We start from the raw sequence: 20004 nt of genomic DNA on the forward strand, positions 1-20004 counted from the left end.
GGTCACACAGCAGACAAGTGTCAGAGCCGGGACTAGAACTCAGGTCCTACTGCCTCCCAGGCCCATACTATATCCACTAGGCAACACGGCTCCTCTTCCCTCCCTCTCCTAGCTCCCCTTGGGCTTAGAAAGTATTGTCCAGCCCCTCCCCAGCTAAGAGTCCCAGAAGACTTTTCCATCTCCAGTCACACCAATCCTTCCGAGTCCCAGGACAAGGGAGCAGGGATGATCCGACCCACTTTACAGAGGGGAAAACTGATACATAGAGGGGAAAACTGTTACCAGAGTTAAACTACTTGCTCAAATAAGGGCAGAATCGGGACCTGAACCAAGGATGTCTGTCTCGCAGCCCAGTGCTCTTCAATAGACTCACCTACCTCCTTTGAATAACACTTCTCTTCTAGAGAGTTGAGCTTTGGAAACAGATATTGTATGAATGGCATTTTTCAAATGGGATTTATTTTAATTAGGTCATGCTCTCCTGTTGAATGTCACTGGTACTGATACTAGGATTCAGAATTCCTAATCTGTTCCAAAGTGCCAACAGAGAAGCAGTGTGGTCCAGTGGAGAGATTAGGAGTTGGGAGCTCCTTGTGGGACAGGGACTGTGTCTGACCTGCTTATCTTGTTTCTACCCCATCACTTAATACAGTCATTGCACAGAGTATGCATTTAACAAATAGCACAGTTATTATTATCATTATTATCTGGGTTCTAATCTTGTCTCTGCCACTCACCTGCTGTATGACCATGAGCAAATCCCTTAACTTCTCTGTGCCTCAATTTCCCCATCTGTAAAATGGGGATTAGAAAGAGGCAGGGCAGTATATGAAGTCCACTTTTGCCAAGCACTCAAAATGTACTTTCTCTAGGCTGTGCTAGAGCCTCTATGTGTGCTGGGGGAAGTCAGGATCAATCAATCTTAACAAATACCACAATTATTATTATTATTATTATTTGCTATAATTGCAAGTGACTGAAGACCACCTCCTCTGACCCAACATAACAACTTGACTTCCACAGGGCCCTCCTGTCTCCGGTCTCGTCTGTCTGCTCAACCTCTCCATGAATCAGGGAAGGGACAGGGTCGTCTTTCCCCTTTTTATAGACACTGGAGCACAGAAAGATGAAGCATTTAAATTATAATGTTATAATCAATGGTCTTTACTGAGCCCTCATTCATGCACCTTAAACCCACCCTCCTCGGCTCTGCTCTGGTCCCCGCTCCTCTATTTAAGTGCTTACTATGCGCCAAGCACCATACTAACCTCTAGATACAAGCTAAGCAGGTTGGACCCAATCCGTGTCCCCCATGGGGCTCACAGTCTTAATCCCCATTTCACAGAAGTGGAAACTGAGGCACAGAGAACTTAAGAGACTTGCCCAAGGTCACATGGTGGACATGTGGCAGAGCCGTGATTAGAGCCCATGTCCTCAGACTCCCAGACCCGTGTTCTATCCACTAAGCCATGCTGCTTCTTTAGAGCGGTGTCAGAAGCTAGCCTTCTAAATGAGGAACTCCCAATGCCATCCATAAAGCCTGTCCAGTTGGGAACCTTTCTACTCTTTCCAAGATGGCTTTAGTATACGTGTTGCTCTAAAAGATGAGATCAGAGTCTTAGCCTCGCACAATGTAGCAGTGGGAATGATGAGCACCACCTCAAGGAAATCATCTGGCACCGAATTAGGTGTAGTGTCATTCCCTTGGGTTAGACTGTCTATGGTTTAGCCAGGAGAGTCTGAAATTTTTCGGCCAGTTGTTGAAAAGATACTCATCTCCCCAGAATCAGGATGGTCCCAGCTAAACCCTAGCCATCTCCCCCCACCCCCTCCCCCCCGACCCTGGGTAAACTGTCCTGGGCTTCTGCTCACAGCACATACCCAGGCTTCTGGATCTGGGTTTAGAACCCACAGGCTGGTTGAATGTGTCTGCTCAGTCGCCTTTACAACGAATCCCAGGATCGTAGAGGGGCACAGGCCTCCCCTTTCTCTTGGCCCCTGCAGTTGTCATAATCACCAAGAAGATGAGGGGGATCAGAAAATCGTTCAGAAGGAAATATATTTGAGACAGGGTGTCCCTGGTTTCCTCATTTATGGTCAGCATAATTGCAAGTGACCAAAGACCTCTGACCCAAAGACAATAACTTGACTTCTGCAGGGCCCTCCTGTCTCTGGTCTCGCTTGTCTGCTCAATCTCTCCATGAATCGGGGAGGGGACAGGGTCATCTTTCCCCTTTTTATAGACACTGGCACGCAGAAAGATGAAGCAATTTACTCCAGGTTACCCAGTACATCAGGGATGGATCCCAGCTTCCAGGGGGACCCCCGCCGGGGTGCTTGTTTTCTGGGAGGGACCCGGTGGGGTTGGGGTCGATCGGCTAGGTCCCGGGGCCCCACCTGACGACTGGCCGGTCCTCTCCCCTCGCAGGCTGGCCCAGTCCCTGTGGGTTCTCTTCACCTCGTCCCTGGCCATCTCTCTGGTCTTTGCTGTCATCCCCTTTTGCTTCAATGTGGTGGTCCTGGCCATTGTCATGGCGATGGCCGGCCTGGCCATGGGCTGTATTGACACCATCTCCAACATGCAGCTCGTTAAGATCTACCAGAAGGACTCTGCTATCTTCCTCCAGGTGAGCTCTCCGTGGACACACTCTCTGCCTTTCGGTCACCTCCTCTCTGACCCTCATTTCCTCTTCTCCCATTCCCTTCTGCATCACCTTTCACTTGGATTTCCCCCTTTTTTCAGCCCCACAGCACTTATGTACATATCTGTAATTTATATATATTCAGGTCTATCTCCTCGTCTAAACTCTAAGCTCACTGTGGGCAGGGCACGTGCCTACCAACTCTGATCATATTGTACTCTCCCAAGTGCTTAGTACGGTGGTCTGCACACCGTAAGTGCTCAATAAATATGATTGACCCCTGTCCCACCTGCCCTTCTCCATCCTACCTGTTTTCAATCAATCATATTTATTGAGCATTTACTGTGTGTAGAGCACGGTACTAAGCGCTTAGGAGAGTCCGATAGAACTGGTAGACATGTTCCCTGCCCGCTAGGAGCTTACAGTATAGAGGGATATCCAACTTGAAAACAAGCAGCTCTGCCTAATGGAAAGAGCATGGGCCTGGGTTCTTATCCCAGCTCTGCCAGTTGCTTGCTGTGTGACCTGGGGCAAGTAACTTATCTTCTCCATGCCTCATTTCTCCTTCCTACCTGGACTGTGAGCCCTGTGCGGGACCTAATTAACTTGAATTTACCCCAGCCCTTAGAACAGTGTTAGACAAACAGTAAGTGCTTAACAAATACCATAAAAAACAAAGAAACCCAAGAACACAGACAACAGGCACATGTGCACACCTTGCTCTGGCCCATAAGTGTTTGAGAGGAGCTGGAAGGCTTTTTGGAGGAGGTGGGTTTTAGGATCATTTTGGAGAATGGAAGGGACCTGATTTTGGAGCATTCCTCGGTCAAGGAAGTGGTTCGTTGGGTGGCCCGGAGGCAGGAGAATCCATAGGGAGGGGTAGTAGTGGGTTCATTTGACTGGATTGGATTTGACTGGATTGGTTCATTTGAGCAGAAGCAAAGTGGGTAATTGAGCCTGCAAGGACAGCAGGTGGGGGTCTTTGTGTACCATAGGGATGAAATGTGGGGTTGGGGAAGGGACTATGGTGATAGAGCCCAGTCTTGGGGTGGGCCCCCATCTCCTGAGAGGAAATCTGGGCTGGGTAGCTTCAGTGCTCCGGGGGGGAGTCAAGAACTTAACTCCTTCCCCTCCCCTGCCCACCCCCCTGCAGGTTCTCCATTTCTTCATGGGATTTGGGGCCCTGCTGAGCCCCCTGATCGCCGACCCCTTCCTCTCTGAATCCAACTGTATCCAGGCTAATGGCACAGCCAACTCCAGCCTCCCCCACCAGCCCCGTAATCTGTCCCACCTGGAACTGCCCTCTGAGGGGCTGGTGGTCACCCGCCTGTCCTACGCCTTCTGGATCATGGCCCTGATCAATGTGAGTGTTCGGTCCGGCCCAACCGGGGAGCCTGGGGGGCCGGGGAGGGTGGGAGCGGGAGGAGCGACATGTGGAGGGAATGGGGCAGTGGGAAGACAGATCAGGAGGAGCAGCGTGACCTAGTAGAAAGAAAAGGCACCTGGATTTAGAGGACCTGGTTTCTAATCCCAGCTCTGCCACTTGTCTGCTGTGTAACGTTGGACAAGTCACTTCACTTTTCTGTGCCTTCGGTTTCCTTATCTGTAAAATGGGGTCAATACCTGTTCTCCCTCCCCCTTCCTGTGAGCTCTGTAGTCCCGGACTAATTGTCTTGTCTCCATCCCAGCACTTCCACTTGACAAATACCTCTACGCTTACCAGCAAGGAGTTAGGGGTGGGAGAGGAGGAAGCATAGTGTACCCTAATGCTTAGCTCTCTTATGAGCTCCTGCATGGGGGAGAACCCAGGCATATTCCCTGGAAGTCACAGAGATGAAGAAAGGGCTCCAGGTTGAGACCCAGGAAGAAAGACTAAAGGAACGGGCGTTATTCAGTCTGAAGGAGAAGCAGCATGGTGTGGTGGATGGAGCACGGGGCTGGGAGTCAGAAGGTCATGGGTTCTAATCCTAGCTATGCCACTTATCTGCTATGTGACCTTGGGGAAGTCAATTAACTTTTCTGGGCCTCAGTTACCTCATATGTAATATGGGGATTGAGGCTGTGAGCCCCATGTGGCACTCAGACCCAATTTGCTGGTATCCACCCCGGTGCTTAGTACAGTTCCTGGCACATAGTAAGCACTTAACAAATATCACTTATTATTATTGTTATTATTGAGAGAAAGCTGAGAAAAGCAGAAAAAGGCTTACATCTCAGGAGAGATGTGGTTTAAGCACAAGGAAGAACTCAGTGACAGAGCCCTTAGCATGGTGGCCGAGGTAAAGGTGTGGACTCAAATTCTCTGGGAGAGGCTGGAAGAAGGATGAGGTGACCTCTGGGGATGAGCCTCGTGACTCCAAAAGCAAGGGAGCTGGGTTGGTGTTTCTGTCATCCGAGGACAGGTTGGGGCTACGTTTACCCCTCCAATTCCCTCCCCCCTCCAGTCTCCTGATGTCTGGCTCTCTGAAGGTGGAGGGAAGCCAGTGGTCCCTGCCAGTTGGGCCAGATCCAAATTTTCCTTCTGCATGCTACCTTGAGGAATATCAGCTGCAAGGGGCAAGTTCAGAGGGCTCCCCCAGATCACCAGTCCCACCATTTTGGGGTCAGGAATGTCTACCATATTTGACCTGCTCCACTCCTTGGAGTCAGAGCAGGGCCAGAAATGGAGCCACAAGATGGGCTGTCTCTTTGCTCCCTGCGCCGGAGCCCGTTGGGGATGAGCAGAGGGGCCCCCTCGTCTCCCCACTGCCCAGCAGATAGCCTAGCGGGGACTCTGGAGCCAGGGTGGGTGTCCAGCTCCAGGCACCACCCCTCTGCCACAGCCCGGGCAGCAGTGGCCCTGGCTCAGGCTGCAACAGCAGAATCAATCAATCAGTGGTATTTATTAAGCACTTACTGTGGACAGAGTACAGTAGCAAGTGCTTGGGTGAGTACAATGGAAACATTGATAGACGTGTTCTCTGCCCACAATGAACTTTCAGTTTAGAGGGGGAGATGTGGCTCAGTGGAAAGAGCACGGGCTTTGGAGTCAGAGGTCATGAGTTCAAATCCCAGCTCTGCCACTTGTCAGCTGTGTGACCGTGGGCAAGTCACTTAACTTTTCTGTGCCTCAGTTACCTCATCTGTAAAATGGGGATTAAGACTGTGAGCCCCAGGTGGGACATCCTGATTCCCCTGTGTCTACTCCAGCGCTTAGAACAGTGCTCGGCACATAGTAAGCACTTAACAAATACCAACGTTATTATTAAAATAAATAAATTGCGGATATGTACCTAAGTGCTGTAGGGCTGAGGGAGGGGTGAATAAAAGAAACAAATCCAAGTGTGAGGGTGACGCAGAAGGAAGTGGGAGAAGAGGAAATGAGGGCTTAGCCAGGGAAGGCCTCTTGGAGGAGATGTGCCTTCAGTAAGGCTTTGAAGGTGGGGAGAGTAATTACCTGTCAGGTATGAAGAGGGAGGGCGTGGCCTAGCAATAGAAGGCTAGTTCCCTCACCCTTTCCTTCCTCTCTGTCCCACTCCCTCCATCACCTTCTCCCTCCAACCTCCTCTCTTGTCATCCCCCCATTCCATTCTCACAGTTACTCTGGGGCTCTAAGAAACCTCTCTTGCAGTAGTGGTGGAAGTATTTATCAGGCACTCACTGTGTGCAGAACACTGTTCCAATTCCAAGGTGGAAATTAAACATGGTCCCTGTCCTTCGGGGAAGCTCACAAGGGAAGAGTATGAGTGGGGAGAGGGGACTGGAGACAGATACATCAGGAATAATGAAACCCGAAAACACAACAGATAAATACACAGACAGATAACAGAAAAATAAGGTCTGTGTGACCTCAGTCAGATCCAAGAGCATGTGGAAGCAGCTTTTACTCCCAGCCTGTGGGTACGGAGCATCTTGAGAAGCAGTGTGGACTAATGGATAGAGATGGGCCTAAGAGTCAGGACATAGGTTCTAATCCCAGCTCTGCCGCTTGTCTGCTGTGTGACGCTGCGCAAGTCATTTCACTTCTCTGTGCCTCAGTTACCTCATCTGTAAAATGGGGATTGAGACTTGGAGCCCCATGGGGAACAGAGACTGTGCCAATCTGATTATCCTGTTTCTACCCCAGCATTTAGTACAGTGCCTGGCCCATAGTAAGCACTTAACAAATATCATAGTTATTATTATTATTTTGGGGGGGGGGGCAGGGGATCTTGATGTCAGAGGAAAGATGCTTCCAAAGTCTTGTTCCAGTCCTGCCAGCAAACGTGGTAGAAAACAGCATTATGCCAAATGCTGGGGCAACGCCAAAGCAATCAGATCAGACACAGTCCCTGTTCCTCAGGGGGCTAACAGTCTTAAATCACTGTAGACCCCACCACCATCCTTCCTGTTTCTTGAGCCAACAATCTTGGCATTATCCCTGACGCATCTCTCTTTTTCAGCCCTCATATTGTCACTCACTAAACTCCAACTTCTCTCCCTCTTCTCCATCCAAACAGCTACCACATCGGTTTAAGTACTTGTCATATCCCATCTTCACTACTACCTTAATCTTCTCGGTGACCTCCCTGCTTCCAGCCTCTCCCCTCTCCAGTCCACACTTCACTGCTGCCCTGATCACCTTCCTAAAAAATTGTTCTGCGCACTTCTCCCCTCTCCACGAGTGCCTCCAAATGGCTGCCCATCCGTTTCCTCATTGAGCAGAAACTCCTTACCATCGGTCTCAATCAGCTCTCTCCCCCTTATCTATCCTCACTATTCACCCAACCTACACACTTTACTCCTCTAATACCATCCTACTCCCTGTCCCTCATTCATTCTCACCTCACCTGCCTGTGACCCCTTGCTCAACAAACTCCCTCCTCCAACACATCCCACAGACCAGCAATCTTCCCATCTTCAAAGGCCTACTGAAATCCTGCAGGAAGCCTTCCGTCATTTAGCTCTCATTCCCCCATCTTATTTCCCTCCCTACTATCTCTCTCCCATGCACTTAATCCCCCCCCTTTAGCCCTTAGGCACTCCCCCATCCAACCCCACCCCTACAGAGCTTATGTACAAATCTTTAGACTCAGTTCTTTCCCTCACCTGTAGTTTATTTTATTGCCTGTTTCCCCAATTAAACTGTAAGCTCCTTGAGGGCACGGATCATGCCTTCCAATGCCCCAAAGCACTTACGTACATATCTTTAATTTTATTCACTGGTACTGATGTCTGTCTCCCCCATTCTAGACTGTGAGCTAGAACTGTGAAAAGGGAATGCCATTGTTTATTGTTGTATTATACTTTCTCCAGCATTTAGTGCAGTGCTCTGCACACAGTAAGTGCCCAATAAATACGATTGAATGGATGAATGACATAGTCCCTGAATGACCTGTATTGTACTCTCTCAAAGTGCATAGAATCAGTTGTATTTATCAAGTGCTTACTATGTGCAGAGCACTGTACTAAGTGCTTGGGAGAGTACAGTATAACAGACTTGGTAGACACGTTCCCTGCCCACTAGTGACCAGTGCTTTAGTATGGGGCCTGGCACACAGTGGCACAAGTGTTTAGCAATACCATAATAATTATTATTATTAATGAGCTTACAGTCTAGAGCTTAGTGCTGTGCCCTGCAGAAAGTAAGCACTCTGTAAATTCTATTGATTGGGTAACAGGCATTTCATTCCCATTTTACATATGAGAAAATTGAGACAGAGAGAAGCTAAGTGACTTGCCTAAGGTCACACAGCAGGCAAGTGGCAGAACCGGAATTAAAACCCAGGACCTTCTGACTCCCAGGTCCATTCTCTATCCGTTAGTCTATGTTGCTTCTCAGCTTTGTCAGAAAGGTTTGTCTGATGCCCAAGAATCAGATAGCTTCCCACCTTCCGTTTCCAAAAGCCTAAACACCCACTGAAGACCAGGGAGGAGGAGGGTTTGGGCAGGGGAGGGGGGATTTGTTAAATTCTTACTATGTGCCAAACACTGTACCAAGTACTAGGGTAGATAAAGTATAGGTGGATCAGACCCAGTCCCTGTCACTGTCCCACATTAGATGCTCAGTCTAAGGGGGAAAAAAGTTGTATAATCCTCATTTGACAGATGAGGCAACTAAGGTACAGAGATGTGGTGAATTGGCCGAGGTTGGCAATGTGGCTGAGCTAGATTTAGAACCCAGGTCCTCTGACTCCCAGGACTGTACTCTTTCTGCTAGACCAGTCAATCCATCGTAGTTATTGAGCGCTTACTGTGTGCAGAGCACTGTATAAGCTCTTGGGAGAGTACAATATAACAGAGTTGGTAGACACGTTCCCTGCCCACAACGAGCTCCAGGGCCTAAAGGGACCCAGATCATATCCCCATTTACACAGAACACATATTGTGGCACATGAAATAAAATTCCAGTTACTGAGTGGGACAGTAAGAGTGAGAAGCAGCTTGACCCAGTGGAAAGAGCAGAGGACCTGGATTCTTATTCAGGCTTTGCCACTTGTCTGTTGTGACCTTGGATAAGTTGCTTAACTTCTCTGTGCCTCAGTTCCCTCAGAGGATTAAGACTGTGAGCCTTATATGAGACAGGGACAATGCCCAACATGATTATCTTGTACCTACCCTAGTGCTTAATAAGCAACATACCCTAGTGGATAGAACACGGGCCTGGGAGTCAGAAGGTCCTGGGTTCTAATATCGGTTCCTCCACTCATCTGCTGTATGACTTCGGGCACGTCACTTAACTTCTCTGTGCCTCAGTTACCTCCTCTGTAAAATGGGGATTAAGACTGTGAGCCCAATGTGGGACAGTGAGTGTCCTACCTGATCAGCTTGTATCTACCCCCCCACATAGAACGGTGTTTGACACATAGTAAGAGCTTAACAAATACCATTATCATCATAATTATTATTAGAGTAAGTGCATAAAAAGAGAATACAGATAACTGTGGTTTGAAATAAAGGTCTTTCCTAAGGGTTGGGAATGGTGTCTTTTGAGCATGGGCATGTTCTCCTCTCCCCCATAGAGCTGTGAACCATCCTTTCCTTGGACCTGGTTGTTGGGGGAGGTGTTTCTAATCCCTGGTGGGGTCTCTCTGGGAGGCTGGAGGTCGGGAGCTCTGTTGGGTTAAGCCACCAGGCTCAAGAAGGCTATCCATTCTTCCAACCTCTGTAGTTGCCCTTTTCAGATAAATCAATCCATGGTGTTTATTGAGTGCTTACTTTGGGCAGAGCACTATACTAAGCACCTAGAAGAGTTCGTTAGTTTAGGTGAAAATGGAGGCCTGGAGATGAAAAAGTGTCAGCAGAAATTTGATCTGAAGTGACATGGAGCAGCATCGTAATAAGGGTATTAGTTAGCCCTTACTATGTGGCAAGCACCATTTTAAGCTCTGAGGAAGATACAGTGCAATCAATTTGGACACTCGTTGTGGACAGAGAATGTCAATGTTTATTATCGAATTGTACTTTCCAACCACTTAGTACAGTGCTCTGCATACAGTAAGTGCCCAATAATGATTGAATGAATGAATGGATGACACAGTCGCTTTCCCACATGTGGTTCACAGTCTAAGGGGTTGAAAGAACAGCGATTGAATCCCCATTTCACACATGAGGGAACTGAGGCCCAGAGAAGTGAAACGACTTGCCCAGGGTCAGCCAACAGGCCGGTGGCAGAGCTGGGATTAGAACCCGAATCCTCTGACTCCCAGGCCCGGGCTCCATCCCTGAGGCTACACTGCTTCTCCTGGGCTGGAGAAGGTCTTCCAGCTGCAGCGTGGGTTGAGGTTCAATTCAGTTCAATCTCATTTATAATAATGTTGGTATTTGTTAAGCACTTACTACGTGCAGAGAACTGTTCTAAGTGCTGGGGTAGATACAGGGTCATCAGGTTGTCCCACTTGAGGCTCACAGTCTTAATCCCCATTTTACAGATGAAGTAACTGAGGCACAGAGAAGTTAAGTGACTTGCCCACAGTCACACAGTTGACAAGTGGCAGAGCCGGGATTCAAACCCATGACCTTTGACTCCCAAGCCTGGGCTCTTTCCACTGAGCCACGCTTAATGTTTATTGAGCGCTTACTGTGTACAGAGCATCATGCTAAGTGCTTGGGAAGTACAATTCAGCGACGAAGATAGACGATCCCTGCCCACAACAGACTCACAGTCTAGAAGAGGTTGGCTGTGAGGACGGGTCCGTGGCCCGGAGCTCTCAGGACAGGATCCCCTGGGGTGCTGCGTCCCTGCCTGGACCAGGAGGCTGGAGAGATGACCCTCCCCTCCCCCAGTCGCCCTCCATGAGTGGCAGTTGTCCTCCGGATGAGAGCCTGGAAGGTGTCCACCATTGGCCACGTTTGCACGGCTGCGGGCCTGATGTTCCTCCCCGCCACACCCCTGCCTCCAGCTGCACCGCCAATGTTTGCAAACTGCGGCCTGACAGGCAGTAGCAGGAAGGCCCGGCCCATCAACCCGTGTGCTGCTGGGCTGCTCTAGGCCCAGGGCCCCCTCCCCCAGCGTACCCCCCTCTGTCTCCTCCCCCCACCCCCATCCTGGCCCATCCTCGCTCCACTTGCTGGCCCGCTTTAGTGGCCCGACCTTCGGCCCCGCCAGCCACTTGGCCCGCTTCCGTGAGTCCTTCCGTGAGTCCGTCCAGGCGGCCGGCAGGGACCAACGGACTGGGTGCTCTCCCATTGTTATCGGAACAATGGGGCTCTCACCCGTGCAGCCAGGGTTGGGGGAGAAGGGGAGGAGGTGGGGGGAAGTGGAAGAGGAGGAGGAGGAGGACTAAAGGCTGCCGAACCAGAGCTCGCACTGCCTTTCCAAGCGGGCCAAGGCAGGGAGTTTGTGCTCACTGGAGGATTTCCGGGCTTTCTCCACCAGAACTGGTCGCAAAATAAACAGTCCTTCCATGGTCGTCCCTCCCACCATGGCCTCAGTTCCCTCATCTGTAAAATGGGGATTAAGACTGTGAGCCCCATGTGGGTCAGGGACTGGGTCCAACCTGATTAGCTTATATCTACCCCAGCACTTTGTACAATGCCTGGCATAGAGTAAGTACTTAACAAATGCCACTGAAAAATAAAGTCCGATCTAACTCCCCACCTGGACCCATGGGACTCCTTACTGGTCTCTGGTCTCTCCAAGGCTAAAGAGAATTATTCATCGACAAGAGTAAATGAGTTTATTAATAGTAATAATAATAATTGTGGTATTTTTTAAGCACTTACTATATGCCAAGCACTGTTCTAAGTGCTGGAGTGGATGCAAGATAATCAGGTTGGACACAGTCCCTCTCCCACATGGGGCTCACAGTCCTAATCCCCACTTCATAGATGAGGTAACAGAGAAGTTAAGTGACTTGCCCAAAGTCACACAGCAGACATGTGGTGGAGTCGGGTTTAGATCCCAAGTCCTTCTGGCTCTTACATCACCCTGTCACTTTAATGCTAACATTTCTATTTGTACCATTTCAGAGAGTTCTGAAGCACATTAACACTCCTTTCTGGAAGCCATCCAGTAGTATTTAGAACCAGGGAATCCCCAAACTGGATGGGGTTCCTGGAGGTCATCAGTTCCAACCCCCTGCCTGCGGGCAAGCAATCCTTAGACCATCCCGATTCACCCTGCTATAAAGCTCTCCCAGAGTGGAGACTCCTCAAACCTCGCTCAGTCTCCTGTTTCAATACCTTCCCCTGCCTTACTCGTGCCAAGGAATTGGCCTTGTTTGTAGTTAATCAAAATCTCTTGCTGCAAGGAACAGGGTGGCCTAGTGGAAAGAGCACGGGCCTGAGAGTCAGACGACTTGGGTTCTCATCTCGGCTCTGCCACGGGTCTGCTGTGTGACCTTGGGCAGTGTGCCTCTCATCCCGCCCTCTGTGGTTAACTTGGGCTGGGGGTGAAAGTTGGCAGGGATCTAGGCAAGGATCATGCGTACGGCACTATTGTATACTCAATCAATACATTCAATTGCATTCATTTATTGAGCACTTACTATGTGCAGAGAGCTGTCTTAAGCGCTTGGGAGAGCAGAATTAGCAGACACGTTCCCTACCTACAGTGAGCTTGTGGTCTAGAGGGGGAGACAGACATTAAGTGTCTGTGAGCACCCAGTAAATACCACGGATTGATTGCTGTCCTGAGCGTGCAGTCCTTCTCCCCCCACCCCTCCAGTTGCCCGTGCCCTTTGCAGTCCTGCTCCTGCTGTACAAGGAGAGGCTGGTTCCCTGCTGCTGGTGGAGAAGCCCCCGGCTCCTGGCCGCAGACGAGCTGGCTCTGGAGACGCAGCCGACCGAGAAGGACAGTGGGTCTTCCCTGCCTCCCAAAGCCCCTCTGGACCAAGGTGAGGTGTCGGGGATGGATGGGGGCCGGGGGGTGGGAGGGGCACCCGCCAGCTGCTGGGCTGACCCTAGCTGGGGCTGCCTTCCTGCAGCATGGCTCAGTGGAAAGAGCACGGGCTTGGGAGTCAGGGGTCATGGGTTCTAATCCTGGCTCCACCACTTGTCAGCTGTGTGACTTTGGGCGAGTCACTTCACTTCTCTGTGCCTTAGTTCTCTCATCCGTAAAATGGGGATTAAGAATGCGAGCCCCACATGGGACAACCTGATCACCTTGTAACACCCCCCAGCGCTTAGAACAGTGCTTTGCCATCATTATTATTATTATTATTCCCATTTAAACAGTCCTCTCATCCCACACTGCCCATTGTGGGTACAGGTGAGGCTGGTAGCAGACGTGAAATGGGATTGCAGGTAAGAGAGGAGTTTTACCTCCTGGGGTGTGGGTAAGGGAGCAGGGGCTGGGGGGTCACTGTCTCTGAGCTCTCTGCCCCTCTTTTGGAGGGGACGAAGAAACCTTACTAGAGGACAGGATGCCATCTCCTGACTGTCAGACTGTGAGCTCATAACTTAACCGTATTTTAACAGTGGGAAGCAGCCTGGCCCAGTGGAAAGAGCACAGGCCTGATAATCAGAGGACCTGGGTTGTAAATAACTGTGGTATTTGTTAAGCATTTACTATGTGCCAGGCACTGTACTAAGCTCTGGGGTAAGTACAAGAGAATCAGGTTGGGTACAATCCCAGTCCCACATGGGGTTCACAGTCTTAATCTCCATTTCACAGATGAAGTTACTGAGGCTCAGGTTGGGCACAATCCCAGTCCCACATGGGGTTCACAGTCTTAATCTCCATTTCACAGATGAAGTTACTGAGACCCAGAGAAGTGAAGTGACGTACCCAAGGTCACACAGCAGACAAGTGGCAGACTCCCAGGCCAGTGGTCCCTCTACTAGGCCACACCACTTCTTTAATCCCTTCTTCACCACTTCTCCGCTGTGACCTTGGACAAGTCATTCAGCTCTCTCATTTGCAAAATGGGGATTCAATACCTGACCTCCCTCCCACTTAGACTGTGAGCCCCATGTGGCTGTTGTATCTACCCTAGTGCTTAGTACAGTGCTTGCCACATAGTAAGCACTTTACAAATACCGTTATTATGATGATGATTATTAATAACCTCTCTGCACCTCCACTCTGCAGGGAGGAGGGATTAACTTGAGTCTCCCTTCACCACTCTGCAGGGAGATGAAAACTGGGGATCCAGATCCAGGGCTGGGGGATGCTCAGAATGGGTTCAGTCCGTTCAGCAAGGGAGAGTTGCTCAGTCGACTCTGCCAAGGGGAGAGTCGGGGAGCCACCTGGAAGTAGGGAGTCCCACCCCGGCGTACTCTGTCCCGCTCCTCTAGGGCACGACGACCTGTTCAGCTGTTGCCAAGGCAAAAACTTCAAAGGGGCCCCGTATTCCTATTTCGCCATCCACATCGCCGGAGCCTTGGTCCTCTTCATGACGGACGGGATCATGGTGAGTAGGCCGAGGGCAGCAAGGGGCTCTGGGGAATTGGGCGGTCCCTTTCCCTTGAACCGAACAGCTACAAAAATGTGGCTCTGGGTCCGCTGCCGCTTCTTGCTCCACAACATGTTGGACTGGGAGTGGAATCCGGTCGGCCACTCTCAGTGTGCGGTGAAAGGAAAGGTCTTGGCCTTCTCTGGGAGGGGAAGCCCTGGCATTGGACTGTGGAAGCCGCATGGCCTACTGGATAGAGCATGGGCCTGGGAGTCAGAAGGACTTGGGTTCTAATCCCAGCTCCGTCGCTTGTCTGCTCTGTGACCTTGGGCAAGCCACTTCACTTCTCTGGGCATCGGTTGCCTCATCTGTAAAGTAGAGATTAAGACCGTGAGCCCCATGTGGAACAGGGACGGTGTCCAACCTGATTAGCTTGTATCTACCCCAGCACTTAGAACAGTGCTTGACCTATAGTAAGCACTTAACAAATACCATCATTATTATTATTATTTACTCTGCCCCGGCAGGGCTTTAAGGTCCTGTCCCATTTCCCCCTCAACAGTGGGACAGACACCCTGCTCCCCCGGAAACTTAAACTCCCCCTCCAGACTTGTAAACTCCCTGTGGGCAGGGAACGCATCAACCAACATATCTATTGCCCTAATCACTTCCCTACAATACGTGCTCGATAAATATGATTGGTTGAGGATTGGCTGACAGTGGAGGTGCAAAGTGAAAGGAAGGGATATGTCCCCCTCTTCCCTTCCTCCCTGGCCGCCTTCAGCCAGCCTATCCGGGCGTGTGTCCACAGGGCGAGTACTCTGGGTTTGTGTACAGCTATGCCGTGGAAGAGCCACTCTCTGTGGGACACAAGGTGGCTGGTTACCTCCCCAGTCTCTTCTGGGGCTTCATCACCCTAGGACGTCTCCTCTCCATCCCCATCTCCTACAGGCTGAAGCCAGCGACCATGGTCCTCATCAACGTGGTGAGTAGCCCCTCCTCCCCCAACATTTCCCACCTCCAGGGGACCAGGGAGGAGTTTAAGGCGCTTCCTTCAGGTATTTCACTGGGCATGGAATGCATCCACGATGGGATCCCAGCTCTGCCACGTGTCTGCTGGATGACCTTGGGCAAGTCACTTCTCCGGGCCTCACTTACCTCATCTGTAAAATGGGGATTGAAACTATGGGCCCCACAGGGGACAGGGACTGGGTCCAACCTTATTGCTTATATCCACCCCAGTGCTTAATGTCTGGCATATAGTAAGCACTTCACAAATACCATTATTATAATTATTATAACCAAAAAGACTGGGGTGGGAGAGGACTGAAGTAAAAAGGGGGAGGGCAAAGGCAGCAGCAAACCTTCCTGAGGAGGCGGGAGCAGCTAGCCCGATGTGTGGCTTCAGTTCACGCTGACTTGCAGTGGCAGCACTTTGGTGCCTACCCCGGGCCTGCCGGTAATAGCTCCTCCATGTTTCATGTTGGATCTCCAGTCGAAGAAGGAAGGGAAAAGACAACCAGGTTTACCTGGCAACCCATTTACCGCCCTATTCGGGACCTTAAGGGATGGGCTATAGACCCCTGGATTCTAGTTTTCTTTGGCCTTACTGCATGACCCTTCTCTGTGCTTAGCTTCGTTACCCTGTAAGGATGCCGGTTCTGGCTTGAGGGGCTGCTAAGGCACTGGAAGACCTAAGTGAGTAAAGGTAGAGACCTCACTCAGTGAGGTTCTTGGGTTACTGTTTATGCTTTAAGTGGAACTCGCCTGCCTCTCTTTAAGATGATCTTGGATTATTTAGGCTTTGAAGAAATCACTTAAACTCACAAAGGGCTGCCCGGAAGGATCGTCTGGGAAAACCATTCAACACGGATTTTTTGTGAATCATCAGGGTGCTTTTTCAAGCCCAGTGATTAGATTATCCCTTCAGTTTGTTTCCTTTATATTTTGAATATAAGAAGTTCATTCATTCATTCAATAGTATTTATTGAGCGCTTACTATGTGCAGAGCACTATACTAAGCGCTTGGAATGTACAAATCGGTAACAGATAGAGCTCCTTTGACAGGCTTACAGTCTAATCGGGGGAGAACAATAGCAAGAAATAGAATCAAGGGGATGAACATCTCATTAAAACAATAGCAAATAAATAGAATCAAGGTGATGTACATCTCATTAATAAAATAAATAGGGTAAGGAAAATATATACAGTGGAGCGGACGAGTACAGTGCTGAGGGGATGGGAAGGGAGGGGGGAGGAGCAGAGGGAAAGGGGGGAAAAGAGGGCTTAGCTGAGGAGAGGTGAAGGGAGGGTAGAGGGGGAGCAGAGGGAAAAGTGGAGCTCAGTCTGGGAAGGCCTCTTGGAGGAGGTGAGCTTTAAGTAGGGTTTTGAAGAGGGGAAGAGAATGAGTTTGGCGGAGGTGAGGAGGGAGGCCATTCCGGGACCGCGGGAGGACGTGGCCCAGGGATCGACGGCGGGATAGGCGAGAATGGGGGACGGTGAGGAGGTGGGCGGCGGAGGAGCGGAGGCGTGCGGGGTGGGCAGTGGAAAGAGAGAAGAGAGGAGAGGTAGGAGGGAGCAAGGTGATGGAGAGCCTTGAAGCCTAGAGTGAGAAGTTTTTGTTTTGTGCGGAAGTTGATGGGCAACCACTGGAGGTTTTTAGTTAGAAGTTAGAAGTTAGTTACCTCTGCCCGACCTTGGGGACCAAGAGTCTTGGAATCCACTTTGGGATTCTCCACCCTTTTGGATCTCAAAATTTCATCGAAGGATCCTTTCTTTTGCGGCCAGATCGCCAACTCCAACGTGGTAGCGCCCCCTGCTGGAGCCAGGGGGGCTAGAAGTGCAGCCCCCTGTGAGTCTTTGATTAAGAAAGAAGGCCCGATTCCCTCTCCCACCTTGGCTAGCCAGGAGTTGACCGGGAGGGAAGAGGCTGTGCTCTTCGCTCATCACGGATCGAAACGCAGGAAGCGGATCAAGCAGGCCATTTGGGGTTCAGCTCATACATATGATGTAGGTCTGGATTGGGGTGACTTTTTTGATGAGCAGGGTTGATCATGTTGAAGTTTGAGCACCACACAGACTAAGGTGGCATGACTTCAGGGAAATCCAGATCTGGGCTTTTCAGGCATATTATTTTCTTTCCTCCCCACCTCTCTCCTCTCCTCTCCTCTCTCCTCTTTCCTCTCCTCTCTCTTTTCTTTTTTTTTTCACGCTTATTATGAACAAGACACTGCATTAAGTGCTGGGGTAGATACAAGATAATCAGGTTGGACACTGCGCACATCCCACATAGGGCTCACAGTCTTAATCCCCATTTTACAGATGAGTGAACTGAGGCACAGAGAAGTGAAGTGACTTGACCCAGGTCATATGGCAGTCAATTGGGGGAGCCGGGATTGGACTCCCAGGCTGACGCAATTTCCACTAGACCGTGAGGTTTTTAAGTCTTCCTGCTTAGTAACTCTCCGCACCAGCTTCTGAAGGTCACCTCCGGCCTGGGCTGACACCCACCTTGTCTCTGCTCTTTCAGGTCGGCGTGGTGGGGACTTTCTTGCTGCTACTCATTTTCTCCCACAGTGTCATCTTCCTGTTTGTGGGGACGGCCTGCCTGGGGCTCTTTCTCAGCAGCACCTTCCCCAGCATGCTGTCCTACACAGAAGACATCCTTCAGTACAAAGGTCAGTTTAGGGGAGCCAAGGAAAGCCGGGGTGGGGAGGACTGGGAAGTGGGGGGGGTCTCCAGATCTCCCTTCAATCTTTCAGGTCAATCAAATGGTATCTATTCAGTGCTCACCTGTGCGCAGAGAACCACACTAAGCGCTTGGGTGTACACTACAAAAGAGTTGGTAGAAACGCTCCGTGCCCTCAAGGAGTTTACAGCCTAGGTGAGCAGCTCAGTCAATCAGTTGTATTTATTGAGTACTCACTTTGTGCAGAGCGCTGTACGAAGTGCTTGGGAGAGCACAATATAACAGAGTTGATAGACACACTCCCTGCCCACAGTGAGCTTACAGTCTAGAGGGATAGACAGACATTAATAGGAATAAATAATTCAATCATATCTATTGAGCACTTACTTTGTGCAGAGCCCTGTATTAAGTGCTTGGGAGAGTACAAGATAGTAATAACTTACTATTACTATACGACTGTAAGCCTTACAGTCTATAAGATTAGACTGTAAGCCCGTCAACAGGCAGGAACTATCTCTATCTGTTGCCGATTTGTACATTCCAAGCGCTTAGTACAGTGCTCTGCATATAGTAAGTGCTCAATAAATACTATTGAATGAATGAATGAATAATAAATAGACACATTCCCTGCCCACAACGAGCTTACAGTCTAGAGGGACTGTAAATTAAGGAGCTGGACATAAGTGCTGTTGGGGCTGAGGGAGGGATGAATAAAGGGAGCAAATCAGGGTGACACAGAAGGGAGTGGGAGAAGAGGAAATGAGGGCTGCTTGGGGGTGGGGTTCACGTAACTAGGTCTCTCACAGGGTGGAGAGATGGAAGGAGCTGAGGAAAACAGTGATCTGGGAAGATGACAGGCCAGACAGCAGGCCCCCAACTTCCTGTGCTTCTGGGGACCAGGGAGAGAAGTTCATTGACACCCTAATCCCTCCAGTTCTCCTACACAGTGGGCTTTGCACTGCTTTAAACTCCACACAATTCACACTGTGGTATTCACCCGTACAAAGCCACTGTGAGCCCACAGTCGGTTTCTTCTGCTACCATGCTGACCTGCGTGCTCGGAAGAATGTTCTCCAAAATTCCCTGGCGTAGAGGATAGAGCGTGGGCTTGAGAGTCAGAAGGTTGTGCTTTCTAATTCTGACTCCGCCACTTGTCTGCTCTGTGACCTTGGGCAAGTCACTTCACTTCTCTGTTACCTCATCTGTAAAATGGGGATTGAGACTGGGAGCCCCATGTGGGACAGGGACTGTGTCCCACCCGATTTGCTTGTATCCACCCCAGCGCTTAGTACAGTGCCTGGCACATGATAAGCACTTAACAGATGCCACAGTTATTATTAATATTATTCCCAAACCGAGTCCTAGTCAAGATGTGTAGTGAAAACACACCCTGATGTGGAACTGCGCATCAACCCAAAATCTATTTGAATGACTAGTTTTAATGTATTCCCCCAACAAACCTTTCCATCAAAGCTAACAAGGCATGATGGGAGACTCATTCTTATTTTTCCTGCCTCGGCTCTAAAGGACTTGTTGTTGAGCCGTAAATGAGCCAGAAGGTGGGAAGGAGAAGCAGAGGGCTTGGAGAGCCCCAAACTGAAGAAGAAATGGAGAAAAAACTTAGAGATGGGAAGCTTCTCTAAAATGTCCAAGATCCACCATGTCTCTCTAGAATCAATCACTGGCATCTATTGAGCACTTACTGTGTAAAAAGCACTGTGCTAAGCGCTTGGGAGAGTACACAGCAGAGTTTTGTTTTTGTTTGGGATGGTACTTGTTAAGCACTTACCATGTACCAGGCACTGTATTAAGAGCTGGGGTATATGATACAAACTAGTCAAGTTGGATACAGTCCATGTCCCACGTGGGACTCACAGTT

General features: G+C 50.0%; 1 protein-coding gene across 3 annotated transcripts in view; it reads left to right on the forward strand.

Moving 5' to 3' along the window:
* The window catches only part of MFSD4A (major facilitator superfamily domain containing 4A), a 38609-nt gene that overhangs the window by 11843 nt on the left and 6762 nt on the right, over positions 1–20004 (forward strand). Inside the window, exons 2-7 of one of the 3 annotated variants that reach the window (XM_029069878.2) lie at positions 2429–2627; positions 3796–4005; positions 12769–12937; positions 14340–14455; positions 15249–15422; positions 17967–18114. In XM_029069878.2, coding sequence (XP_028925711.1) covers positions 2429–2627; positions 3796–4005; positions 12769–12937; positions 14340–14455; positions 15249–15422; positions 17967–18114 — 1016 coding nt within the window. The remainder of the gene's footprint in view (positions 1–2428; positions 2628–3795; positions 4006–12768; positions 12938–14339; positions 14456–15248; positions 15423–17966; positions 18115–20004) is intronic. The other 2 variants (XM_029069879.2, XM_029069882.2) reach the window with 2 other exon arrangements.

This window comes from Ornithorhynchus anatinus, chromosome 7 (assembly GCF_004115215.2).
Source record: "Ornithorhynchus anatinus isolate Pmale09 chromosome 7, mOrnAna1.pri.v4, whole genome shotgun sequence".
Lineage (NCBI taxonomy): Eukaryota > Metazoa > Chordata > Mammalia > Monotremata > Ornithorhynchidae > Ornithorhynchus > Ornithorhynchus anatinus.